We start from the raw sequence: 18,405 nt of genomic DNA, 5'->3' as shown, positions 1-18,405 counted from the left end.
GATCGTGGCCCCTGTACAAAGGACTCCGGTCTTCGCGGCCGGAAATACCCGGAGTTCTGCATCTCTAATCCCTCCGCGCGAGCGAGGCTTCTTTTCGAAGGAAGCTCCTTTAACTTTTAAGTGGCTTTTGCCCGCGAAACAATGCAGAAACTTTCTATCCGTCTTCCACCGCGCGCTCTTCCTTTTCCAATCTTCCTCCCCTTTTCTTTCTTCCTCCTACTCATTGTCCAACAGGCTCGTGCCCTTTGTCACGGTTGTCCAACACGAGATACCGGTCTCTCCTCCGAATTTATCAATATTAGATGCGAGCAGACGGAATTTCCCCTGTCTTTCGCTAATCGGAACTCTTACTCTTCCCTTCGAACGTTCCAAGGGAAACCGTGTGTGATTTGAAACAACGTTAACAAGATTAACTCGTTTGTTAGAGTCACACGTGCATACCCGGCACAGAGACACGTTCAGTTTTTGTAATTAACCAAGCCTTTCGTCAGAGTTCTCGGTGAAATTCGGACGAACTCGCGAGGAACGCTGCTGAAGCGCGAGAATTCGGTAGAACGAAGGGTTGAATCGCACGGGAAGCGAACGAAAGAGGCAGGATGGGAGAGTCTGGTGGTCGAATAAAATACGTGGCAGGCTCGTTTAATGCTCGTTGAGCAATACCCACCTCGCGGTGCCTGGGAATTCCTCCCTTAAAACTCGCCTGGGCCCTCGAGAAGGCAGATGGAAGTCTCCTTACTCTCACCGGTGCTCCCTCGTGCGGTAAATCGTCGCGTCTTCCCTTTGTTTCCGCAATCTGGTCACGCTGACGAATCGGAACATCTTTACGACGTCCTATCCAGTCTTAATCTATCCTCTCCCATTTGCCTTGTTAACTAAATTTTCATTCGGGACAAACTATACTCTCAAATTTTGTGTCCAGCTCTCTCCGCGGTAGATTTCACTCTCGAGAGCAACTCGCGATAGTTTCACTCTGAAAATGGACACGTAACCCTAACGAACGGTTCTCTTTGCAGGAAAACAGACGGAAAGAAGGACGAGTGCATAGTGGCGCAGGAGAAGATGCATCCTGCGTGCGCGCAGCGAGTCGAAGGCGCGGAAATGCCGACCTGTCACAGCCTGGCGAAAGCTTGCAAGGCGAACAACGCTTGCAGGTACGTTCTGATCGCCTAATCAATTAAACGTCCTACCGTCATTTTCCCCTTTCGTCGACAAACTCTGTAGTTAACTCTCGCGGCACCGAGAGAAGGACCGAAGGACCCTTGATGGAAAAAATGACGGTCACGGTGGAGCCTGTAGAAATTATTATTTAGATTTACTCGTAAGGTAGAGAAATGTGAGAAACGAAGGAGGCGGAGATTAATCGGGACACCGTATTAAATTAATCATCGTGGCGGGCAACAATGAAGGAACGTTTTAGAACGAAGCTTATCGCTGGCAACGACGAGGACGTCGACGACGAGATTGTATCGCCAGTCTGGATGAACCGGACCTTTTGATTAAACGCCTCGAATCCTTTTTTCCCCCCTCGCTTTGGCTGGGCCACACCATTGGCGGCTCGAGGGGGGGTGAGGATGGGGTTTGCTCGTTTCAATTTGAAAGTTAAATTGCGAGTCAACGAGACGTGGCTTGATCCAGTCTCTCGCTGCGTAATGAAACACTTTATTACTAAGAAAAAGACGTTCGTCGGTCTCGGTGAAATTACGAAAACGCCACGGTCCACGAGAGCAGCCCGACACAGAGATCCAACGTGAAAGACGGCCGGAGAAAGATGAATCTATTTATCCGTGGGTCGATTAACGAGATTTCCAAATTAATTCGATTTCGTACAGAAAAGTGAAACTCGCTAATTTTACCATAAAACGTACGAAACACATTTCACGTTATTTTTCAAACCACCCTCGGATGGATTATGCGGAAATTCTCCACTAGCAAAATTTCTCGTCCCTTTGAACACAGGCAAACATAGTAATTGAACAATATAATTATGAAGATTATTCGATTATATTATTCGCATTGCTCGAATTATCATAATGATACGCATTATCCTGCATCCAGAAAACCTGCAACGAATCTATAATTGCGCTCGTTCACCGGAATAATCTCGAGTATAGCGTTTACACGCGATCTTTCAAACAAGTTCGAAATCACGTCGAATCCTCTCGCAAAAATTCCCACGATTCTCTTAGGTCCTGTGTTGAAATTTCGAATGTAATTTCCAGTACTCGACGAGAGGTTCCGTAGTGTCGGTTTCCCTCCCGAAAGTTCGTTACGATCGCTTTCCCTCGACGCTTCAATATTCCTTAAGGATAACCTAATTGTTGTGCCGCGTAGAATGAGGCTGGAGTACTACGAGCAGAGCTGCGCGATGGATAGCATGACGATGAAGTGTGCCGGTCCAACTGCGGAGTGCAGGAAAGCGATGCTGGGGATACTCGGTACCGAGCTGAGATCGAACTGCGCCTGCAAAGGCACGGAGTTGACGCAACTGTACGATTGCTTGGGGTGGCAGAGGTTGCTTTGGGTGAATCCTTGCGTCGGTGAGCGAAACAATATTTTTTCTCTTAGCTTTTAACGATAGACGAAAGAGAATTTGCTTGGACAAATTGGGCCTGCGATTTCTGGTAGCAGCAAGTGCAAGAAATCTCGTTTCCAGGCAAACCTTTGCTACAAGTACGCGTTGTAATGTTGACAAAACCAGCGGACAATGTTGAACGTTCGCGCGAAAGAGTGACGAATTATTTAGGACAGCGATGCATGGCCAGAGTCCGAGGGATGATTAATATCTGGCGGATGACAGTGCCGATTCCTCTCGACCTGCCCTTCTTATTCTTGTCGCCCTCTATTTAAATATATATCGCGTATTGATAAACGTGATGGATCGCTGCAGACCTTCTATGGAATATCTATTTTTGCTTCATAAATTGGATAGTATGTTCCGTAGATGTTTGATATTAGCTAAGCTGAAATTGTTGAGTAAAGAATCGGTTTGTGTATCGAGTTTCAGTGTGTAGCTAAAGGACGACCGTGGAATCGCAATTACAACGGTTGAAAGAACGACAGGAGGCTCGTTTTATCGATCTTACATCTGTTACCGCGAGTCGCGTTGCAAAGCTCGACGGTGGCCAAGCATTCAGCCGACAGATAAGTCATTTAGATATGAAGAAATTGCACTTGAAGCTCGCTCGAGAAGTGCATCGCTACTCTGTGTGTGTGTGTGTACTTGTGCTAACAGCATCGAGCTGCTCGATCGTCTTTCGTCGATTCCCGATAGGGAATGTAGGTCGAACAGCGGGGTTTGATGTCCTCCTTTCGCCAGGCCGATAAACGCGCTAGATGCAAATTAACCTGGACCAACGGCTGTCGCGTGAATTTATTTAGCAAACGTTTGCGCCGAAATGCACGATCAATGATCGATCCTTAACGTTGCTGTTATTATGGGAGTATTGAAATGTACGGAGCTTGGAATCGTTTCTTCGTCTCATCAATTGTCGATATTAGAATTTCGTTAAATTTGGAGTATTGATCATTTTCGAATGGTAATAAAAATTGAGGCCTGAAAGTGTGATGATTAGATTAGGAAGCGTTTCATTTTCTTATCAGTTCTGAATATTCAAATTTCGTTAAATTGGGAATATTGGTAATTTTGGAATGGTAATAAAAATTGAGGCCTGAGAGAGTAAGAATTAGGATAGGTTAAGAATCTTTTCTTTTTCTTATCAGTTGTGAATATTGGAATTTCGTTAAATTTGGAATAGTAATAAAAATTGAGGCCTGAGAGTGTGAAGATGAGGTCTTAGGATGGAAAGGGATGAAAATACTTGGTCTAGGTATTAACCAAAATGGTTTAGGTGGCTTTCATCCCTTCGCTCCGTGTCTGTGGTTTAAATACACAGAGGAAAGGTTGCTCTCCTACTGACTCCCACAATTTTTTCCTTTTCTTTTTTAAGAGTAGGCTTCCTATACTCTAAAAGCCTCCTACTGACTCTGGCTGCGTTAAAGCCACGATTTTCACGCATTTTCCACAGTTAGAGTCTCTTTCTCACTCATACTACTCAGAATTATCTTTCGATAAATCTCTTACTCGTGCTACACGACACATTTTACAAAAGATCGTGTACCAAAGGTTACATACGAGTCTAGAAGCGAGATTACATGTGGTAGGATGAGGAGATTAAGAGAGGAAACTGTGAATGGTTACAGTGGAGTCCCAAAAGGATTATCACACGCATAGGAAACACCATCATTACCCAAGGACCACGACGACGACCGTCTTATCGACGACCAAGACGCCGGTTAGCATAACGACGGTCGCCGTGGTCGAACAAGTGGAGGATAATCAAATACCGGAAGTGACGAGGTGGCCAACCACCGAACCCACGGAAACTTGGGAAATCACCACCACCAGCACCACCACCATGAGTACGACTCCCAGTACCACTACTACTACCACACCGCCTCGTAAGTGTCACCCTTTCTTCTTTCCTTACGATACAATCTCTCGGTGATCTTTAGACCAAAATAACACTTTATCGAACTGTGGGCCGCGAGTGAAACTTCTTCTGTCAAATTTTGCTTCACACGTGAAAATTAGTCTGTGAAAAATTTTTGTTCCAAGTAACGATTACACCTTGAAATTCACCAAAAAACATCGCCGAAAATTTTGTTTCCCAGGTGAAATTTACTCTGAAATTCAACAACAATGATTCCCAAAGCTTTTGATTTCCAAGTAACGATTATTCCCAGAAACCCGCGACGAGTGACGAAATCTGCGAGGAAACGGGTCGCACGAGGGAATAAGAGTGCGCGTACGCGGTGACGCGTTATTTCCCGAATGGAAAACGCGGTGTAGCCGCTTTGATCGTTCGAACCGGACGGAGGAGGGATTCTGTCCGGGACAGAGAAAGAATTTTCGTTTCGCCGCGAGAATCCACGCGTCGAGTGTTACAAAGCGAGAAACGAAGGGGTTGGAACACGGGCTGAAAGAAAGATTCGAAACGTAAAATGGGTGTGGCGAGCGGATAGAAGGGAACAGAAGGGTAGCGGCAAAGGGGACAGGAAAACAGTTTGCCAGGAAACGTGTGTAGCACGCGTCTGAACGTGTGTTCGTCTCTTTATAGGCTTCTGCGTGGTTCAAAGGCCAAGGCAAAGTCACCAATACATAAGGGAGGGCAAAGGCAAGAGGGTGAGTTGGACAATCTGCAAAGTATTTCCGCGAACGATCGGGCGAAAAGCGTTCGATAGGTGGAAGGATTCGGATACCAGGAAGATTAGGGGTGGAACCATGTTAAAGAATATGCAGGAAGAGATTGAAATATTCGGTCGTAAGTTGGCGCGATAATTCCCACGATTACTCGGATATTTTTATACCCCGTGCGAGAAATTATTAAACCCGTTATTCGTACGTTTATTAAAACGCGACACCGTGACAGACACGTCGGTGGAAATGTTTTGTTCTTCCTATTTTTTTCTTCTCTTCTCTTTTTTTTTTCGGTGTCGTGCAAACGAGTATGTAATGTAAACGGGCATTCAAAGTTCCGTTGCAACAGGAGCGCTTAGCGGAGAACACAAACGAAAGCTTTTAATTGGCGCGAGAGATAAAGAAACGGCGACAGCGGCGGAAATAATAAACACACCCTTTTAACAGTTTCGGCATGCGCGTCGATGGAAACACGCGCGCGTGAATCGCCGACGGAGAGACGACGCAAGATACTTTCCAGGGCTCTTAGGGAGAGTTCATTATCTAGACGCGATCGATGCCCGTGAATTAGCAAACTGTGTTCTCGATTGGATAACTGTTCCATTCTCCAAGTATCGCGTTTAACGTCCACGATAATTAATATTCAGCGTACGAGTTGTTCGAACCCTCGGTAGTCGTTCATCTTTAATAATCACGAGCGCCCTGCATTCTGATCCTCGCGTTTCGATCATCCAGGCTTTAAAGTTTAAAGTGAGTTGTTTAAACAGTCGCAAAGATGCAGAGAAGAATCACCGTAGAGCAGTAGATCAGCTTAACTCGAACTAAAAATTTGATCATTCTAAAGGAACCATAGCCACCCTGCCCTAGTCTGACTCATCTACCCAACCCTCGCCTTTTTTCTAATTTCTCCAATGACCCTTTGATTTTCAATTTCTCCAAGATCCAATCGGATCGTTCCTAATTTTTGAACCACACATCACCAGCATCGCGAAATAAATCTACACTCGCACCGCTAAATTGTCATAAAAGCATTTGAAATTTCGCGAATCGCTCGAAGAAGCACGAGTAGAAACGAAATCTTCCTGGACCTGAATCTTTTTTTCCCAAATAAAGAAAATTCGACCGACGATTCGAACGCAATTCGACCGCGTATCGCGAGGAAGATTCACACGAGAATCCTTCGAGCTCGATGCGAAAGAGCGTGTGCTTGATTGATGCAGCTGTACCGCGAGGACGAGCCCGAGTGCTCGGAGCTGTGCCAGTGTGGCGAGGGAGAAGTTTTGATCTGCCACACGATCTGCGTGGATTCGTCGCCCTGCAAAACGGACTTCGCGTTCTACAACCACGAGGCACCGGCGTATCAGGCACATCGCGGACCCTGCCTTTGCTACAGTGGCCGTTTCATATGCATGCGGCCCTCGCCTGGTGAATATACCACGATTTTCCCATCGGTGAAACAGTCCAAGAGATAGCTGAAACGAACGAAGTGTTTCTTAGTAATGTAGCATCGGAGCCTCCATATCAAAATAGGAAACCTCGAAGGGAGAATACAGAGGGAGTGGTTGGCGTAGCGCGCAAAGCCTCGGCTTGCTAAGCCGAGGGTCCCGAGTTCGATTCCCGTTTGGGTCCCTCGATATTTTTCCCTAGGTTCCTAAAGGAAGATCAAATTTAAATATTCCAATTTTAAAAATTCTAAAATTAGCCAATGAAATTTCAATAATTCGAGATTTAAATTCAAGATACTGTAGTATCGGGGCCTCCATGCCCAAATAGGAAACCTCGAAGGGAGAATAGAGAGGGAGTGGTTGGCGTAGCGCGCAAAGCCTCGGCTTGCTAAGCCGAAGGTCCCGGGTTCGATTCCCGTTGGGTCCCTCGATATTTTTCCCTAGGTTCCTACAAATAAGTGGAAAATTTTAGACGCTTAACGTGGATTGTTTATTACTTTAGAGCGTTAAGGCATGGGCAACCTTTCCTAGTTCGGGGGCCAAATTGTCATTGTCTCCGTGTCAAGAGCCGGAGAAAATTGTTAAATAAAATAGACGAATATTAAACGAATTAAAACAAGTTTATTTATAATACAACGCTTTGGTATGAAGCTCTAGGTAAATTTGATAATATAACGAACGACGTAGCAATTTAACCCTTACGTCAATAACCAGAATTGTCGGCCTACTTTATCGTCCAATTTTAGTAGTTCTCTGATAAGAAAATTGTAAACTTGAGGCAAACACGGATAGGAAATGTGCGAAATAACAACGATCTGGCTGGATATTTAAATCTTTTACCTGGAAGATGAAATACTTGAGGTGAGAGTTATGCAAAAGGGTACCCGGTTATTGACATAAGGGTTAATGTGAAGATTGAGATTAGGGTTGGCCATATGTGGCTCAGAGCTTGATAATAACTCTGTTCCTTGAATTACCACAGACGCATACTCAATACCGCACGGAGTTTTCATGTTCCTGGGCTACAGCGAAAAGGACGAGAGTTTCTTGCGCCAGCACAATAACCTCACGGTCCTGGACGCGGTGTCGTCCCTCGATAGCTTCATGAGAGAAGAAGTTAACAATCAGGTAAAACATCTCATCCGTACCCCACTTCTCGTCATCCTCGTCGAATCTTCACACCGAAACAAAACTCGCTCTCTTCTCTATCCCCGCTTCGTCATCTCTCCGGGAAAAAACGGAAAAGAGAAGAAATATTCCCCGGCGTTTGCGTTAACCCGGCGCGAGAAATCCCTTTTCGAAAGCGTCGCCTGAATAGCAGAGCGAACAGATTTTAAGCCGAAACGGGTGAGGTATTCACGAACGGGGAAAAATCTTCTCGTTTCTATCTCACGAATCGGGAATATAAAGCGAACACGGGCACCGGGCGAAACTTAATAACGCGAGATAGCGTTGGATGACGTCGAGACATATCCCGTGTACCCTTCTTCTTTTCTTTTTTTTCTCCGTTTTATTTGCAGACAGTGTGCACGCTGTTCCTGTACAACGCCACCCGAGAGAACGTGATTGCAGTGGCGCGTCTCGGGACTGACAATCCACCCTTAAATAGCAGCCAAGCTCAAAGTCTGCAACACCTTCTGCGCGTCAAGGTGAGTAAATTGCAAATAGCAACGACCCTTCCCTTCATCCCCAATTCGCATCAATTCTGATCTTATTTTCCGGCAAACCTACCCGCTACCACTCTCTCGTCTGCTTCCTGCCGAGAGAGTTAGTCTCCGTTCCACCTCTCTTTATCCGCCGGTTTACGCCTCTCTATTTAGCCACTCGGCGACCTTGCGTTTGTACGTAACGCGTTCTTGAATTCACCGCCAGGCGACACTTCGCTTGGAGAACGCACCTTTCTATCTTCCATTTTTTGTTCGACGATATCGGGAGAACCTCGCGCGCTTATTCGGAGAGAAGCGTAGATTGGTGACGGGTGAAATTTGCAGGCCTGATTGTGTAACAAGTCATTTTGTGCTTTATTTGCCAACAATGATTTTGGCGACGTTAACAATCACGCGTTAGGTGTTAAAGACTAATTAACACGTTGATCGCCACGCGAGATTTACGTGTTTTGCTCAGGGAGCTAGAAGAAAATTTTCGTTATTATTATTTTTCTTTTGAATTTGTGGCGGCCCATGCAGCGCGCACGGCGCCACATTGTAAACGCAATCCAGACTGCGAGACGCACGCAACGAACGTGTCTTTCGTCGCTGTCGATGTCGCGGCGGGCCGATAAGGATGGCTGTCCTCGGAAAGCGGGGAGACACGAGGGCAGCCAGGGCACGCCAAAGGAGTCAACCGCCGAAAGTCGCACGAGCGACATCAGACACCTCGTCTGGTTTTTCTAAATAAAAGATTTCAAGCGCGAGCACGCGTACGTTTATTCTCCCGTCATCCACAAATTCCAAATTTTTCACGTTCGAAATTCCAATTCTCATTCTGAAATTTCATTTCAAAAATGAATTCAAAATACTCGAAATTTCGCAGTTGACGATATTCATATTATTTTTATTACTCTAAACGTTTGAGGCACTCCGGTCTCTGATGACAATTATAGCCCCGTCGAGAAAACAATCTCCGGTCACAGGTGACCGACATACCAGTCAACGTGTTAAGCACTAAGCGAAAATAAAATATTCAATTCTCAAAAAACGGCAACGTATCAACCGTACAGTAAATTTAGTCCAATCTGTCGTCCCGAGTCAGAACGAATCAGGCAAACCGCCTGATCGTTAGGAAGATTTCGATTACCAAACGCTCAGAGTCATTAAGTTTAAGTCCATTATCAAACCCCTCCGTTGTCGTTAGTGGGTTTACAACTCCGTGTACCGACCTTTTTTTATCGTAATTTAATTTCCAAGGGTGGAGTTCACGATCCAAGGTCCACGATTCACCCCATGCAAGTACACACACGCGCCGGCGCGCGTCGTTCGAAAATAAAAAGAAGGCGAAGAAAAAAGAAAGAAAGAAGGGAAGAAGGACGGTGACCAGAAGGTGGATCGCGTGTGCAGCGTCGATTCGGCTCGCGTCGAAAGGGCTGGTTTCGTGTTTACGCGGCGGTGTGCGTGCCACCGGCGCAGGAAGTGCGTGCAGTATATCCGCGGGGGCGATATCAAACTTTACAGAACTTTTCATTTCTCTCTGTTTCCCTCGCTCGCTCGCCGGCGGTCTCTCGAGGGGAAACGAGCCAGACACGTCCCTCTCCACCAACCCCGTCCACGGCACACGGTGATTATCGCGATTAATTAGCCGGTACGCCATCCTTAATTTCCCCGAAATTTATCCAGCCAACCAGCACCTCTTCTACCTCTCCTATCTGATTCCGCGACTCGTTGATTTCCAGCTCCGCGAAAAATTCTCGCGTGGAAATCTCGTCGCGGAGAACTTTCCGTCGTGCCCGCTGTTTTATTTCATCGCATCGCGTCCGTCGACCCTACCTATCCACTTGGTTAATTGCCACAGTTGTAAAAATGGAGATTTGAAGAGCTGCGGGATAAAATCGAGCGACGTGCGACACGTACATCGGCGAAGTTACTTTGTTCGAATGACAGTGGTACGTTAGAGGTTGAACGTAGCGAATTAACAAGGTATTATTTTCGACCTTAAACTCTGTCGAAGCGAGCGCGAAATTTAGGCAAGTTTGTATAAAACACCCCGGGTAAATTCAGCGATATAATCGAACTAGCGGTGCTAATTACGAGCGAGATTCGTTGCAGCGGCGCAACATTTTTCTCTGGTCTCCAATTTTTTCCGCTGCTGGGGTGGGTCGCGTTGAAAGGGCAATTAAAACGCGACTCGATTTCGTTAGGCGGCCTCGCTGGTACTTATCGTTGTTGAGTAGTTGCGAAATTTCACGGAGACCATGTTTTCTCGTTCTCTCTCCAGCTCTCTTGACCGCTCGATAAATTGTTCGGGGGATAAAGCGGTGGTCCGCAGAAATCGTAAATAAAGCTGGTCGCGAATCGGACAACGATGTAGCGTATGACGCGGGAGCGTGGCCGATAAAAAGGAAAAATATACGCGTGAAAAATTGATAAACGAGCCGGCGGATACTGTGCTCGAGAGCGGACGCATTAAGCGACTGCTGCACGGTGTTTCGAGTATACACGGCTTTAAAAATCGTAACTCAGCGTTCGTTCGAAATGTTTTACATTATTTAGACACTCTTTGGCTCTTAAAATGCAAATTTGCTTGTTAAGAGTCGGATGAAACGTCACTTCGAAATTGGGTGAAAAATTGGGGCAGTTTGCTAGCATTGCGTTAAAATTACTCGGCTATTTTGTTACAGTGTTGAATTGTACTCGTGAAAATCAAATTTAAACATTGCGATATCGCGGCAAAAACGCATGTTCGAAATATACAATTTTTCTCGGTAATTTCAAATAAAATTCTGGCCTCAATTTTCAAAATAAATTGGTATATTTAGCAAAATTCAATTTTACACATTTTAAGGTACAAGATCCGAATTTTTTGTTTTTCTTCGTTAACAGAAACACTGCGCGCCGCGCCAAATTTTCCAGTTGGAAATCCGTCAAATTTCCAGCCACAGTCAGGTAACGGGTTGCCAGAATTTCCTAACGAAATTTCTCAGGAAAACTCCCGATTGAAATGCTCGAACGAAATTCTGTCAAATGATACAGGCTACTGTCAAAAGGCTATCTTTACCAAGAAATTGTCGTCGCTTTTTCCTAAAAAAGAGAGAAAAAAACCGTGTTTCCGATTGATTCGACGAATCACTCGCGCAAAAATGGACCTCAACGCGCGCTTATCTGACCAGTGGCCACCACTCCACGGGTCCCTCTATTTTTCAGCGAAAATTCGCGATAGGGCCCGGATGAGAGGCGTGCTGGTATCGATAGTCGTGGACAGCGCTAGCAGGCGAGCATTTCGTACGGGCTCCCGCGGCGATTTCCAATTTGCGATTAAGCGCCGGCCGATTTGCAATTTTATGGAGGGATCGTGGATTTGAATTGGCGCGTTCTGCCTCTGCCACCGTTCTTCCCCCCGTCCCTCGTTTCTCCTAACAACCGGACCTCCTCCGCGTCGATTTTCCTCGCCTCCTGGCGAAAAGTTCCACGGTGGAGAAAGAAATTCCGCGGATCGATCCGCGAAGATAGAGGATTTCGCGGGTGGACGCGCAATCGTCATTTGCATGCCGCGGTTTAACGTTGCAACTCCTGTCGCCGACAAATAACACGGCGGATCGATCGATTCGAAACTTCACCGGGAGAGAATCTAATTCTAGAAAGTATCGACCTGTAAAAGTAATTACGTATCTTCGTAGAAAACGGTTAAAATTAAATAGAAGAGGCACGGTGACGTCGCGGAAAAGGCGTGGTACTGTCACGTGACCGCCATTAAATCCTTGCTATAGTTCGACTCGTGGGAGTCGACTGTGGGAATTGTACAGTTAGGAAAATTGTTGCGATGCACCCACGCAAGATTTTACATTCGATTGAATTCCGAGAATATTCCAGGAACGTTCTGAGAAACTGATTAATTATTAAATGGCTGCAGTGTGATTAATCGACGAAACCTGATCGAACCTTCGAATCGAACAGAGAGAGAGAATTGCAGGCTGTGAAAATTGAACAGAACTAAACAATCGATGGACACATAGCTAGGAGGCAGAAGATCCTCTCAATTTTCGCGGGGACAGAGTCTCGGTTTCTGGAGCGCGCGCTAGCCGGAAATTGGAGGAGCGAATTTTGGCCACGCGCTGGCGAGGGTCGATTTCCTGGTGAACGTAGGCGAATCGTGGAGGAACGAGGGAGAGAGAGGAGGAGGCTCGGTTTCTTTCTGCCTCGTAATTGGACGGGCGATCAGGCCGGCGTTCGCAAAGGGACCGAAACGAGTTCCAATTGAATTCGCGATATATCGGCTTCAATGATCCGTTTTAATCAAATAGCTTGTGCGTGTGCGGGAGGCTTTTTTTAACGAGCCGCTGTAATGGTTGAACGAGCTTCCCAAGCGTTTCGTGGTTGTGTTTACTCTGATGTGTTATTACAATATACGAACGGCGAAAGCTGACTAACGTTTCTAATTGGTTAAGTTACTTAGAGAGAGCTGGTGATTGTCGATGGATAACGTGAATGGATCTTGTGGTAGATAGGCAGAGGAAGGCGATTTTTGAGAGTCGGTCAAGAATTGGGCGATGTTTGTAATGGTATAGTTGATGGAACAAATATTTCGAGGTCTGTGGTACATGGCGAAGGGCCATATGTAGTACAACATTCAAGAATCAGGCTATGTTTGCAAAGGTATAGTTGATGGAACGGATATACGAGATCTACCGAACATAGATCGGACCGTATACGACATTCTGTTTGCAAAGGTATAGTTGATAGAACAGATACACTACCGGCCAAAAGTTTGGAATCACCTCCCACTTTTCATCAATGTTAAATCTGCTGCTAATTTTTTTATAGATTTGAAGTTTATCTCAATTCTACATTTATCATGTGATTCGAACGATAAGAAATTCTCAAAGTCGCCGACTTCTTTCTGGAAATTTTTATGTAAATTGCAATGCTCGGTGATTCGAAACTTTTGGCCGGTAGTGTATAACGAGATGTATCAAACATAGTCGAAGACTATTTACGACACTCAAGAATTGGACAATGTTTGCAAAGGTATAGTCAATGGAACAAATACCAAACATAGTGGAGAACCATATACGACATTTCGTTTTAGCGTCCATACGATAAAACGATAGTAACTGATGACTACCCTGATGATTTCTATACCACGAAAAAAATTCAAAATCTTAATTAACATTTTATATACTTAAAGTTTCTTTCTGTGTCTAAATTGACGCGTTGTGAACCTGCATATGTGACCAACGCAGGATCACAAAGTATGCACAAGCGCGGTGCATACTGACAGAGAATTCAAATTCGAGATACATTTACTTCGAGGCGTGTTGATTTTACGACCTGGCTATATTTCTTCCACCGGCTATACCTGAACGAGTTTAGCTCGAAAGGTGTGACTGGACTGCCGCGATGAGTTTCAGCAAGTAGAGTGCGGTTAGATCAAGGATAGTCGCAGGTTTCAGGCAGGTTCGAGATCTTTAATTAAGGCTAGTCGGAGCTGGCTGGAAGCCAAATAACGGCGATTTAAAAAACGGATATCGCCAGCGGCGATTTTTAATGTTTTTCCTAAGCGAGTCGCTACGTGCCGCGAATTCCCCACGTCCGAACGCCCCGGATGGAGAACGAAATTGTTCAGGGGGGCGAAAAAACCGACAGACGCACCAATCACGAGGCCACCTAGAACGCTTCGGAACTTTTTACCGTCTCCGATGGCTAGTTTCCAAGTTTTTACACCGCCACAGTCCGGATTCTACGGATGAGATTTTCCTCGAGGAGAATTTCCTACCGATTTTCGGCTGTCCTCGATCCTCCAATGTCGCATCTAACGCTGCGAGGGAAAATAATTATCGTTGAAAAAGTGCACCAAGAAATTCTGTGACAAAAAGCAAAACTGAAGATACGAAAGTTCAACTGGTATAAAATACAATATCAATTCACACCGATATTCATGTTTCACCAACTCTACCAGAGTTGCAATGAACGGTACAGTTATTCTCGAGAAATTCTTGCACAACTCTCCCCCTCGCAACGGTCTGAAACTTTCCACCGAGCTCACTGTGCGCGTAAAAGAAACGAACAGAAGTAATGTAGATCAAGAATGACCTCGAGGAAACTCCACTATCAAAAATCTGAAAAGTGCGGTACAAGTATGAAACACTTGCAAATGTAATTCACACCTGGAAGAGGGTAGAAAAAAATCGAGCGTACGAGGCAAGTATACTGTATCAACGTCGAAAGATCTCGCGTATAAAGCAAGAGAGACGCGTAGAACTTGTACCGCTGGTTACTCAATTACACGACCCTAGTAGCATAATTACAGGCGCGACGTGGGGCTGGAAATGTCGGGCGGGGCGGCGTAAGGAAGCGGAAAGTAAGCGGAACATGGTAAGCGGGGGGGTAGAGAGTGTGTGGTACCGCAAACGAACTCAGCGAAACGCGACCTCGTTCGATCGGTCGGTTTAATTCGACGTGTCGCCATTCACCAGGGGGCCTGCAAATGAGTTCCTAATAAAGCAATTACGCGACCGGGCGAAGTTATGGCGCGTGGACCGCGACCAACGGCCCTCGACCCATCGTAAAGCTACGCTTCCGTACGGGCCGCGCTCGTAAATCGATTTTCGGCCCTCCAGACGAGTGGGCCGGCCTTTCTCGCCCTTACCGATCGGTTATTCCCCGTCTATTGCCTGACTTATTGCTCCGATTAGGCCAATTCTACCTTTGCCCGTTCACACTTTTCTTCGGCTCGCTTCGATCCAGCTGATTGGGTTTGCCTTGGTTCGTTCGATATTGCCGAGTTTGTTTACTTTCCAACATTTAGCAACGTATCAGAAAATTAGTAAATTTTAGTCAATTTAGTATCAACGTAAAGAAATTTCTTTTCGAGGTGGTTAGATTAGGTTTGTGAATGGGAATGTTGAACAACGTGGAATTGCTTGAAGGTGTAGAGTGGAGATGGTACACACTTTATTTAAATCAGTGGATTCGCGGTAAAAATATCACAGAATATACAGGTAGAGGCGCGACTCGATCGGTTTTCGGCGAGAGGTCGCGGATGCGGCTATTGTCAATGGTTTTACGCCTTGACTCGGTCAGATTTCCCAAGGAGAGGAGGGGGAGAGAGTAGAGAAAGGGAAGAGAAATTGTCGTCCCGCGTAGAAGACGTCTGTTTTCTCTTCGGGGGTATTTTGGGAGAATTGGATTCAACCTGGAGGTGTCGCTATGACCCGCGCAGGAGCGTCTGCCTCTAGGAGGTGGATAGGCGAAGATGACCGAGGGTAGGAACAGGACAGGAAACCTGGTCCTGGAGTCTTCGTTCGCTTCGTCTCCGCTCGATGTTTGCTAGCCTAGCCTTGTTTCGGCTTTCCCGGAAAAACTGATTTCCTATGGCGGAAAGCCGTCTTTTATATGTTTAGGAAGGCTAGACCCGACGAATCAGGGTGAGTCAAGCCTTTTCGCAAGTTTGGGGGCACGCGAGCCGCTGTCCTACTACCTGAGGTAGTGGCTCGTAGCGCGTAGTGTAATTAAGTCCAGAAAAGGGTTACGTCACAAAGGTACATTGAAGGTAAAGGTGGTTTGGAGATACGGGAACGATTTTAATAAGTTTCTGGTTTGATTCACAAAGGGACTGCGTTCTCACTGACTTATACACACCGTATATCCTTTCATCTTCGCATTCTCTCTTCTTCTATTACTCTATCCCTCGTTCATTTCAGACATTCTTAGCGCATTAGCTACCAGAGTCACGTATGCGTATGCCTATTCCCACGATAGAACGGTATTATCCAATACGTCATAGAAAATGCACAGTTTGAGTATTTAACAAGTATTAGGCGTGTACAAATGCAGGCATCCATCGTACTATGTAAAACTGAAAACAATCTAGATATTAACCCTTCCGACCCGACGGCGTTTGCAGCAGTTCGCTTCCTACGGCCGACGTGAAATTTAACTGTCCGTTCACGACGGCCGACTTGAAAGAATTTTTTATAAAGTATTTGAGTCTTTGAAAATATTGTGATTTTAATGTACCATACTGAATACAGTAAATTCTCTACAAGTGTCGTCAGTCAGTTTGGATTCTACAAGTGTCAGTATAGATGGTCCTACGCCTAGGCTGCGTCATTGCTACGCCTATGTTATCTCGCTCGCTGTTGGTCACCACTCGGTTTCTTTTACGAGATTTCACGGCTCGACAATTGATAATAGAAAAATATCATTTCTTTAATTTTACTATTTTTCATCTGAAATTTTGTTTAACATGTTGGTGAGATTTTTCTGATGAAAATGATATCAAACACGACATAATTTGAACAACATTTACTTATTAACACGTTCACTGTCTGGCGTGACAGTGAAAATTTCGGGATAAAAAAACGTAAAATTAAAAAAGTTGGTATTTAAATCGTATGGTTGCCTCGACTCACGTTTCATCCTCATCTTTTATTCGCTGTCCTTGTCTACGTTCGGCAAACTACAAAGGCGGGCGCGAGGCTCGAAAACGTAGTCCCTGACTCTACAAGTGTCAGGTTTAGGTTCCTTGCGGACTGACACTTGTGGAGAATTTACTGTAATTAGGAAAGCGGTGACACCCGGAAGGGTTAAGAACGTAAGTGAAAATAATTCGAAGGATAGCGGGCGATGCTTCAACAGAACTGTTCAACTCTGCTTCAAAAATTTCGTTCAACAATCAGTCACTGGACCACTGCGTCTCTTAGCTATTCCTCCAAACTCTCGAATTTTTCCCACATTTCAAAGCCACGATCGTCTAAACAGCAGTTTGCCAAGTTAACGTCTTAAAGTCCGCGTTCGTACGTCTAAATTCTGACTGATCTCTCCAGGGAATACACGGAGAACAGAAGCACGCCGAAAGTTAGCGAGAATCGTAGCGAGGAGATTTAAATGTCCGGTTTCAAGTCTCCTTCAAAGTGCCTGAAACTATGAAAATGAAACGATACCGTCGACTTCTCGATGCATCGACTGTTACGCCGTTTCATAATCGTTCGTTTGACCGGTTTTCAAATTATATTTTCAATTATTCATTGACACTGCGGGTTGAAAGCCACCCCCTCGCCGCCCCTTTATCGCTCCTCGCCGCCGTTGCGCCAGGGTATTTTCGCTGAAAATTCAATATCCATTATTGTTTAGTTCAGAATTTGTATACGTTAAAACGTATTGTGTGTTGGCCGGCATTCATTTTGCACAATTGACACCTGTTCCGCCGGTGGATCGCGATGGAAATCTGCACAGGTGGAAAATATTTTTCGTTTCATTTTCCCAGAAAGTAATTACATCCACGATATATCCGCATGTATAATCAATTCGCAGCGTGTGCTCGTCGAAATCAATTTCTTTCCGCGAACACACACCGGACGGTCACTTTGAATACGCTCTTTTTCACTTTTGCGGCGACCGATCTGATTGTACACGGGTAAAAATTTCGTTCCGATTCGCGTGAAAATCCCCAGGAAGATTCTCCGGTAAAAGTGACGAACGCAATTACCGGTTTAGCTGGACTCTTCGCAAAAAATATTCCAACGTTCCGCGTTCGACGGAATACTTGGGACGGAGGCTGAACGCGCTTGTTTGAACAACGTCTCGGATGAACGTAGCTAGGGATGAGATTAGAGATAGCTACTTTCGATATCCCGCGAAGCTTCGGACGGGTGAATGGCACGACCCACGGATAGATGTATAGATAAACTGACAGAGAAACACACCGATAGAGAACGACGGAGAAATTGAAAGGGAGAGACGCAGAGGGAGAGGAGCGAGTTTAGAGAATCGAATGGACTTATTGGCCTCTGGATGACCGTTATCACTGATGGAAGTCGGCCTCGTCCCTGTACAGCCACTCTAGAATCTCCCGGCCTTGTTCGATCGTCTAAAAAGGGAAAAGAAAATAATTTAATCGCTTTAAAACGGGCCAGTTGCCTCGATGGAGAGAGCGCCCTCCTCGATCGAAACGTTCCGCTATGGCCGTTCCACTTTGAGGAATTGTGAGAGGAATTTGTCGAGTGATTAGGAACTTCTCGAGATTGGATTGCTAGAAATCTTCAACGATAGAGGAAGAAAGAGAAAAGTTCATCCGGTGAAATCCGTGGCTTCTTATCAAGTCAGTCTTGAC

At 45.5% G+C, this 18,405-nt stretch overlaps 1 protein-coding gene across 1 annotated transcript in view; it reads left to right on the top strand.

Annotated features, from left to right (window-relative positions):
• Positions 1-18,405, top strand: part of LOC108579866 — a 300,343-nt gene that overhangs the window by 263,643 nt on the left and 18,295 nt on the right. Inside the window, exons 10-16 of the mRNA XM_017943486.1 lie at positions 1,014-1,151; positions 2,332-2,537; positions 4,201-4,458; positions 5,118-5,182; positions 6,418-6,622; positions 7,625-7,770; positions 8,163-8,291. Of these exons, the coding sequence (XP_017798975.1) occupies positions 1,014-1,151; positions 2,332-2,537; positions 4,201-4,458; positions 5,118-5,182; positions 6,418-6,622; positions 7,625-7,770; positions 8,163-8,291 (1,147 nt within the window). The remainder of the gene's footprint in view (positions 1-1,013; positions 1,152-2,331; positions 2,538-4,200; positions 4,459-5,117; positions 5,183-6,417; positions 6,623-7,624; positions 7,771-8,162; positions 8,292-18,405) is intronic.

This window comes from Habropoda laboriosa, unplaced genomic scaffold (assembly GCF_001263275.1).
Source record: "Habropoda laboriosa isolate 0110345459 unplaced genomic scaffold, ASM126327v1 scaffold2, whole genome shotgun sequence".
Lineage (NCBI taxonomy): Eukaryota > Metazoa > Arthropoda > Insecta > Hymenoptera > Apidae > Habropoda > Habropoda laboriosa.
Note: the sequence above shows the minus strand (reverse complement) of the source record. Positions and strands in the feature narration are given on the sequence as shown.